This window comes from Myxine glutinosa, chromosome 5 (genome assembly GCF_964187855.1).
Source record: "Myxine glutinosa chromosome 5, kmMyxGlut1.1, whole genome shotgun sequence".
Classification (NCBI taxonomy): Eukaryota; Metazoa; Chordata; class Myxini; order Myxiniformes; family Myxinidae; genus Myxine; species Myxine glutinosa.
Genome location: NC_136265.1, coordinates 158,831,070 through 158,840,635, shown reverse-complemented (window position 1 = coordinate 158,840,635; position 9,566 = coordinate 158,831,070). Strand labels below are relative to the sequence as shown.

General features: G+C 46.1%; 1 protein-coding gene across 1 annotated transcript; it reads left to right on the top strand.

Annotated features, from left to right (window-relative positions):
- Positions 1-319: 319 nt before the first annotated feature.
- On the top strand, positions 320-4,354 carry LOC137426873 (UBA-like domain-containing protein 2). The gene is made up of 3 exons (XM_068115854.2): positions 320-557; positions 1,638-1,700; positions 2,397-4,354. Exons 1-3 carry the CDS (start codon positions 438-440, stop codon positions 2,679-2,681), a joined length of 468 nt encoding a protein of 155 aa, XP_067971955.1. The 5' UTR covers positions 320-437; the 3' UTR covers positions 2,682-4,354.
- The last annotated feature ends 5,212 nt before the right edge of the window (positions 4,355-9,566 follow it).

Below are 9,566 nucleotides of genomic sequence, written 5' to 3'. Positions count from 1 at the left end.
GTGCTAGGGTCTGGGCTGTGGGGTGTGCGTCCGGTACTAGGGTCTGGGCTGTGGAGTGTGTGTCCGGTACTCGGGTCGCCTGGGGTGTGCGTTTGGCAAATCCAAATTGGATTATCCCTGTACGTAACTACGTATAGGTATAATTGTACACGGCCATGACCAAACACTATCTGGATCTATCTATGGGAGGAGGAAAGGAGAGAATGGGTGTGAGGAAGGGGGAATGAATGAGGGGTGTGGAGAGAATGAATAAAGAGGGGGAGGGACCACAAGGGGAAGGAGAAAAGAGGAGGAGCCGAGATGGATCCGAGGGGTGGAGGTTGTTGTTGTGGTGGTTGCCGGTGGGGGTTAGGGAGGGTTCCGGGCTCCACGTCTCAACCAAACACATAACAAACGGGCCCGTTCGTCACGACGGACAGAGGAACGCGGCGGGAACGATGTCTGCCAACATCGAGGAGCTGAGACGACAGATCCTGGTGGGACAGTTCGTGGGGATCACCGGTTGTGCCTCCGAGCAGGCGGTGCAGCTCCTCCAGGCGGCTCGTTGGCAATTCGAGGTCGGTCCCTCGATCGCGATACCCCGATCGCTGTTGTCCTCCTGGCGCCTTGAAACGTCCGACGTGCGCGTCCTTGCCATTGTTATTATCGGCCGGATTTTCGCGTCCACGTGTTTGCATCCGAGACAGCCGGCTCAATGTCCGCTCTCAGACGGGAGTTTGTAGTTCGGTACGATTATCTGAGGGATTGAACGTGGATTCGACGGATTAGAGACAACAACACTATTCTAATCTGAGTTATGTTGCCTTGTTATTGTTTGTTGGTGATGGGCTGGGTGGTGGTAGTTAGGGTCGTGGTGGTAGGAGGGGTGGGGCTTTATTATGATAATGTTATGAGGGCTTCTCGATTGTGTTGGTGGTGGATCCTTGATGATGATTGTGGTGGTATGGCTTGATCACAGTGTAGGAGGAAAAGACTCGATAGTGGTGGTGGTGGTTGGAGGAGGCCTTATCGATGGGAATAGTGATCGAAGAGATTTTTAATCGTGGTGGTGGTGAGGCTTGATCATAGTGGTGGTGAGAGATATCATTGATGGTGGTGCTAGGAGGAAAAGGCTCGATAGTGGTGGTGGTGGTTTTGGTTGTAGGAGGCCTCATCGATAGTAGTAGTGATCTGAGGGATTGTTAATAGTGGTGGTGAGGCGTGATCATAGTGGTGGTGAGAGATATCATTGATGATGGTGCTAGGAGGAAAAGGCTCGATAGTGGTGGTGGTGGCTATGGTTGTGGGAGGCCTCATCGATAGTAGTAGTGATCTGAGGGATTGTTAATAGTGGTGGTGGTGGTGGTGAGGCTTGATCATAGTGGTGGTGAAAGATATCATTGATGGTGGTGCGAGGAGGAAAAGGCTCCATAGTAGTGGTGGTGGTGGTTATGGTTGTAGGAGGCCTCATTGATGGTAGTGGTTGTAGGAGGCCTCATCGATGATAGTAGTGATCCGAGAGATTATTAATAGTGGTGGTGGTGGTATCAGGGCTCGTTGATGGTGGTGGTGATGGTTCGGTAAATGAATGCAGTGTCTCCTGATGGCTTTTGTCCCTTCACTCATCCCCTTCCCCCATATGTGTTCAAATCCCCCAGACCGCCCTGAGCGAATTCTTTCAGGAGACGGCCTTCACCAACGCGCATTCTCAGCACCAGATGGTACGTCTGACCGGTGCACGGTACGCAGGCACGCACCACACCGTGTTTTCCTTAGTACGTGTCCGAGCTTCTGTTGACACCCACGTCCAGGAAGCGAAAGTGCAAAACCAGTTGGGCAACACGAGTGGGTTTTTTTGTTTGTTTGTTTGTTTTAAACCTGGTGACGCACAAAGAAATCATAACAATGTTGAAGACACCTGAGCTGACCTTTCGTTAGCTCGGCAGGTTTTTGGAGCCCTTGTACACCTGCATGCTCTTCGCTGCTCAATTTGCTCCGGCACGTCCGCAAGCGGATGTCTCATAAGGAGAAGAGGATGAGAAGGGGCGGGTTAGGGTTAGGCTTAGGCTTAGGGTTAGGGTTAGGGTTAGGGTTAGGGTTAGGCTTAGGGTTAGGGTTAGGGTTAGGTATGGACTAAGATGGAGAACAAACAGCAGGGGATTACTAAACAATTATGAAGGAAGCAAATTATCTGCAGATGGATGCCAAGACGTAACAAACGTCGCTCTCAGTGTTCACAAGGTTTGTCTTTGTGTGGTTCGGGAGAGATTCGAGTGGGGGGAAATCGGATATGAATGTGCAGGGTTACACTCAGAGGGTGAAGAATGAATGAACGACTGAATGAAAGTAAAAAAGGAAAGAAATCTGTAAGAATGATGGCCTAACCTGACATGCACGTGTTGTGCCTCCTGTGGCAGCTCTGCACCCCGGCGAACACACCCGCGACCCCGCCGAACTTCCCCGACGCCCTCGCCATGTTCTCGAAGCTGTGCACGTCCGACTCCGGGGGCTCGTACGCCGTGAGTCCCGTGGGACCCGTGCCCATGTCTCCGCACGGCTCTTGCGCCTCGTTCTGGCCCCCGTCACCTCCTGAGGGTTCCATGCACTGGGTGAATCCGACTTCCGCTTGGCCACCTCCATCCCAACAACCTTCGACGCATCAGACTCCTCCGGTGGCTTTGGCAGCAGATGGAAAGCGATGAACTTTCTTTTACAATTTCCCTCCCCTCACCTTTTGTGTTTCCACTCGATTCCTTTCCCCACCTTTGGAGGACCTAGTCTATAATTAATGCCCTAACTATTTTTCTCTGCGGTATACCTGTACCAGCCATGACACGACTATCGTGTTTTGACTCCCTCGGAAGGCCTCTGATATGGTCGAAAGCATGTGAAGATTTTTGACACTTGTTCGCGTACACCCATCGCCATTGAACGATGCTGTGGACTTTTGACGAGCCAGTAACAGTGTGTTAGTGCCGGCAACCTTCGATCCATCCAAGCAGAAGGTTTGGTGTCTACACATTAGTCTTTTATAATCCCACTTTTTTTTTTAATTGCCCGGTGCCTCCAGCAACCTCTGGCAATACAAGTTGATAAGTCGAAGGACTGGAGTAAATGGTCTCCGTCATCAATGTGTTTCATGTGTTAAATCGCCACGTAATGGCAACCGTGGACACTTCCAACTTCCAAGGGTCGTTTCTCAGTCACCAGATACGAGGTGTCTGCGTTGCTCATCATGCTTCAAGATGACACCCCATGTGCAATTCCTCCTATCACGATACGATTTCAGGGAACGTAACATAGATCATGTAGTTATACCCCCACATCCCCTTTTCCTTATTGCAAGGGATTTGCATGTGATCATCTTTTCGATCTGTGCTTTGTTGAGAACATGATCAATTTTATCATCGAGTTCCCCCTCCCCTTATAGGTGGTATCAACCAGTCCCCCCCCCCTCCCCTTCTAGGAGGTATAACTCAGTCCCCCCTCCCGTTCCATGTGGTATCACCCAATCCCCCCTCCCCTTCTAGGTGATATCACCCAGTCCCCCCATCCCTTTATAGGTGGTATCACCCAATCCCCCATCCCTTTATAGGTGGTATCACCCAATCCCCCATCCCTTTATAGGTGGTATCACCCAATCCCCCCTCCCCTTCTAGGTGGTATCACCCAGTCCCCCCATCCCTTTATAGGTGGTATCACCCAATCCCCCATCCCTTTATAGGTGGTATCACCCAATCCCCCATCCCTTTATAGGTGGTATCACCCAATCCCCCCTCCCCTTCTAGGTGGTATCACCCAGTCCCCCCCATCCCTTTATAGGTGGTATCACCCAATCCCCCATCCCTTTATAGGTGGTATCACCCAATCCCCCATCCCTTTATAGGTGGTATCACCCAAATCCCCCCTCCCCTTCTAGGTGGTATCACGCAACCCCCCTCCCCTTCTATGTGGTATCACCCAATCCCCCTCCCCTTCCCGGTGGTATCACCCAAATCCCCCCTCCCCTTCTAGGTGGTATCACGCAACCCCCCTCCCCTTCTATGTGGTATCACCCAATCCCCCTCCCCTTCCCGGTGGTATCACCCAAATCCCCCCTCCCCTTCTAGGTGGTATCACCCAATCCCCCTCCCCTTCTCGGTGGTATCACCCAGACCCCTCCCCCTTCTAGATGGCATCACACAGTCCCCTGTTCTTTCTGTGTGGTCACAAAGCTCGAGGCATGCTTTGTGTTTTTTTTCAGGACAACAAATGTGTGATAGAAAATGATGGCCAAGGTACCAAGCGTGTACCGAGTTGCCGTCCAAGCGCAAGTTCGCTTTTCGTTTCCTATACATTCGACACTCCCATTGACAATAAACCACATTACCTCTTCCGTTCCTCATCATTTTTGTGTAAACATCATTATTGTGTATATAAAGTACAGTATCGTGGAATAACATTATCACTAATATTGTTAAAAGTCAGGATAACTTTATTATCTTTCTCACATTGTGAGTGAAACAAAATGAGGACGTGTGCGTGCGTGTGTGTGTTGGAGAGAAGTAGTATTCATTCTTGCACCAAAATGGTGAAACTTCAACCTGGGTGTGCTCGATTTGGGGAATTACCTGTGCAGCTGCAAAATTACAAATCCAGGATACAGGAGGAGGTTGTGGCCCAGGTATTGCACCTGGACCTTTATTAATCATAATAGAAGAGAAACACAATGGAAGGTTAAATAAGTGTTCCAAGCCTTGGACACTATAAGACAACAGTTGTGTATACTGTGTCCAGTTGAGTACCATATGTTTATGGCACTGGCTTTCTCACCATCAACTTGGGAACCTGTTATGATGAATTGAATGCCCTTTGTCCATTATATTTACTTACATTAAACTATTAAAGCGGCTTGCCAATATAAAATGTCTTGTCGGTACTTTTTAACGAAAAACGTTGTGATGTTAAACAGGCTTGGTACGATAGACCAAGCGCAGCCCCTCTGGTCAAGACCCAAGGTCAAAAACAATGTTTTCATTCCAGTGTCGCGTTATCGCTCGGCCTGAACTTTCGCACACAAAGCACGTGCGCTTGTAATGCAAAGTACAAACGCCTCCCGGGCGCCGGAAATTTGAAGAATGTTCTTTCCTTTGATGCACCGCATTGTTATTGTTCACTTGAATCACAACATAGAATGAGTGAAACGTTTTGCGGAGTAGGATCACGATATAGTAAAGTATGGACATTTTCTCCTCCACATCCTGTTGGGGAAAGACAAAAAGAACAAGAGGGAGAATAGCTTTGCAATATATGTCCCCTGCCGATCTAAGTCCAAAAAGAACATAATTCTGTGAAAACTTGACAAAACACCCCAAAGCTCAAACTTTTTCTGTATCTTATCATAATAAAGCGAGATACCAAGTTTCAGGTGAATATGTTAAAGGGTATGGAAAAAAAGTCTGAAACTCCACAGGTAAGACAGACAGATGGACAGATGGAGAGCAAACCTATAGACCCATCTGGTGAAACAACTTTTTCTGTATCTTATCATAATAAAGCAAGGTACCAAGTTTCAGGTGAATATGTTAAAGGGTATGGAAAAAAGGAGTCTGAAAAACCACAGGTGGGATGGACGGACAGACAGACAGCAAACCTATAGTCCCATCCGGTGAAACAACTTTTTCTGTACCTTATCATAATAAAGCGAGGTACCAAGTTTCAGTTGAATATGTTAAAGGGTATGGGAAAAAAGAGTGAAAAACCACAGGTGGGAAGGACGGACAGACAGACAGAGAGCAAACCTATAGTCCCATCCGGTGAAATAACCTTTTCTGTATCTTATCATAATAAAGCAAGGTACCAAGTTTCAGGTGAATATGTTAAAGGGTATGGAAAAAAGTCTGAAAATCCACAGGTAAGACAGACAGACAGACAGACAGACAGATGGAGAGCAAACCTATAGTCCCATCCGGTGAAACAACTTTTTCTGTATCTTATCATAATAAAGCGAGATCGCAAGTTTCAGTTGAATATGTTAAAGGGTATGGGGAAAAAAAGAGTAAAAAACCACAGGTGGGACGGACAGACAGACAGACAGAGAGCAAACCTATAGTCCCATCCGGTGAAAACTTTTTCTGTATCTTATCATAATAAAGCGAGATCGCAAGTTTCAGTTGAATATGTTAAAGGGTATGGAAAAAAAAGAGTCTGAAAAACCACAGGTGGGACGGACAGACAGAGAGCAAACCTAAACTGTTTCTTATGTACATTATATCACAAGAACTTGTATTTAGCATTTTCAAATGAGGCACCATCTATTTATGAGGTACGCACAGGTGCCCTGACAAATGTGTAGACTGCAGAGAGAAGGGTGTAAATCGAAATTCCACCATATTTGCGTGCATCATTGATAAATGTAACAAGCCAACTCGCTGCATTTTATATCCCCTGAAAACAAGTGCAAATGGTAAACAAACGAGCGTTATCTCGACTCGCACGGATTGAATCAATGAGCTTCTGAGAATGTGAGATTCGTATCTTCGAGGAAAAAGTAGAAAACACATTGCGAACAACAGATCAAAGATATATTGTCGAAACGAGTTAATCAATGCATGCTTGGGAATTACACAAGCTAACAATAACCAAGGACGAACCTATCAAGGATCCTTGAAGATAGTCCAAGAAATAAATTGCGATATCAGACCAGACATGTGCAATTTGGTCGGGGAGACTGGAGCAGGTCTGACCTGCCCCGGCTAAACATGGCTCATCAGTCAAAGACATTATCCACTGGAACTAGACCCAACAAGAACGGCACTCAGTAGAGAGCATACCTCTGCCAGGTGAACAGTTTACGTTTTGTATCCCAGAGTAGACCAGAAAATCACAATACAGAATCACATTTAGTCAAAATCATCCGTCCACAACTTTTTGAGATATCCTGCTTTGTATCGTTTTTGGCCCTATCTCCCAATGGTGAAGAATCACTTAAAAAATTATACTAGCCGGATCAGGATAGGGATCTTCACCAAAATTGAATGGATTCTTCCTTGTCAGACACCCAACCGGTCCACCAAGTTTCGTCAAAATCCGTCCATAACTTTTTGAGAAATCCGGCTATATGTTGGTTTTAGCCTCATCACTCAATGGTGAAGAATCACTTAAGAAATTAAATAATTCTCATATCCGAATCCATATTCAGATCTTCACCGAAATTGAATCGATTCTTCCTTGTCACACACACAACGGGTCCACCAAGTTTCGTTCAAATCCGTCCATAACGTTTTGAGATATCCCGCTATGTATAGTTTTTGGCCCTATCTTCCAATGGTGAAGAATCACTTAAGAAATTAAATAATTTTCATATCTGAATACATATTCAGATCTTCACCAAAATTGAATCTATTCTTCCTTGTCACACACACAACCTGTCCATAAAGTTTCATCCAAATCCATCCATAACATTTTGAGATATCCTGCTATGTATAGTTTTTGGCCCTATCTTCCAATGGTGAAGAATCACTTAAGGAATTAAATAATTCTCATACCAGAATCCATATTCAGATCTTCACCAAAATTGAATCGATTCTTTCTTGTCACACACACAACCTGTCCATAAAGTTTCATCCAAATCCGTCCATAACTTTTTGAGATATCTTGCTATATGTCGTTTTTGGCCCAATCTCTCAATGGTGAAAAATCACTTAAAATATTCTAGTAGCCGGATCCGGATCCGTATCTTCACCAAAATCGAATGATTTCGTCCTTGTCACATCCGCTACATCTCTGCCAAATTTCATCCGAATCCGTCCACAACTTTTTGAGATATTTTGTTCACAAACGGACAGACAGAGGTGAAAACATAACCTCCACCACTTTTGGTGGCGGAGGTCAAAATGAAATACACAGAAGTACCGTCAAGAATGTAACTGCATGTGCCAGACCAGTACCAGGCCGCAGGTGCTTTTGGTGTTTCAAACTTTCATGTGATTGCTGGATGCAAATAGCAAGACCATCCAACGGCTCCAGTGCACGATATGTGATCTTGACGGGACAATTTATACTTCTCCCACCCCTCCCCCCCCCCCTTCCCACGCCTCCTGCCCCCAAGCCCTCTCCCTCCCACCCTTCTCCCTGCTCTCAAATGTTGTGGTTGTGTGCTTCCCCTTCTCTCCCCATCTTGTCTTCCGCTCCCTCTTTTTGTATATTTTGTTTGTCTGGTTGATTTGTTTGTGAAATAAATGTTAGCTCTTTCACGAGCCTCGATTCAGTATACAAAAATTCCTATAAAGCATTCGTATTCAAGGCAACTGTGACGTCTGTAAAAAAAAAAAAATGGGGATTTCTCAGTTACGCCCGCTGCCATTATTAGCCCAACCACTGCAGAAACCACAATGGCTTTGGCAGGTTTTCCTTTCCCACAGCGCAGCTTCGCCCAAAGCCAACGACGATGGAACGGCTGCAAAGCGACACTGTTTGGCTTTGCTAAAAGAGGCTTTCAAGTGTTTCTGTTTCTTCCCGGCACTCCGAAGGCTCGACAAGAACAGGGCGAACAGGGCAGGATGTTTTGACTGCTTTGCCAGGAACCGCCCGGTAACAATATTATTGCATCGGGGCTTGTCTGGACGAGTCAGACCTCCAGCTTAAGGGACGACATCATGATCGAAGTAGGCTAACCTCCATGAGAAGCGGGAAGTCGAAGCCGATTTCGTTTCGGACGTTCACCCTTCATCGGAGCGAAAGAGGGTTACTTACGCTCTTGCGCACTGCCATCTTTTGCTCTGACGAAGGGTTAATGCGCAAAATGTCAGCTTGCCCTTGCTTCCCATGGTGGTCAGCATACTCCTATCAACATGGTGTAGATCCCATCCGCCGCGTCTACCTGCCTGCCGACGCAGATCCCTCGTGGGACAAATTCTTCATTCTATTACAAGTACAATGTGTCCAGTCTGTGTGAGGCACGAAGTTGTTTCACAATCGGCATACCGAACATTTATCAAGCATTGGTCGGAGAGGGGTAAAAGAGGAATGAATGAATGTACAGTAGGCAAGTCAACAATACCGATCGCCTAGTTATTGTGGGAAAGAATCACAAGCTAGCCAGGGTAAACATGTTATTCCAGTTTATGTTTAACAAGAAACGTTTTTTTTGTTTGCCGAATCAGAACCTTAATGCAGCTTTGAAAGAGAGTCGAGTGTGTTTTCCCCTTTCTCAGAAGGTTTTCAAAAATTCCAATGGCATCAGGAAAATCACCCACCACTATGAAACATGCAAAACACTGGTTGGAAACTACACAGAAGAGGACTAACATGTGTGCAGTCGGAGGTGGGGTTGGGTGGTTTACCCACCACCACTGTAAAGGTTTGAGTTCCTTACAAGGTGCAAAACAAAACAAGTGTGGAATAAGTGATCCAAATGAACCGCACTGTTTGGATGATGTTGTTTAGCAATTCTTTCCAAAGGAGACATTTTCAGAAACATGATGTAGTAAAAACCATGTATTTATTACTTACTAGCAGGAGTACCCATGTGGTGCCAGGTGATGTTCTAATGTTGTTGGCATTTTGAACAAATCAAATGGTTTTTTTTGTGGGTGCCTAAAACATTT

Coding starts and splice junctions, on each gene's coding strand:
- LOC137426873 (XM_068115854.2), top strand. CDS start 438: ATGTCTGCCAACATCGAGGAGCTGAGACGACAGATCCTGGTGGGACAG. Junction 558..1,637: donor CGGCTCGTTGGCAATTCGAG/GTCGGTCCCTCG, acceptor CAAATCCCCCAG/ACCGCCCTGAGCGAATTCTT. Junction 1,701..2,396: donor CGCATTCTCAGCACCAGATG/GTACGTCTGACC, acceptor CTCCTGTGGCAG/CTCTGCACCCCGGCGAACAC.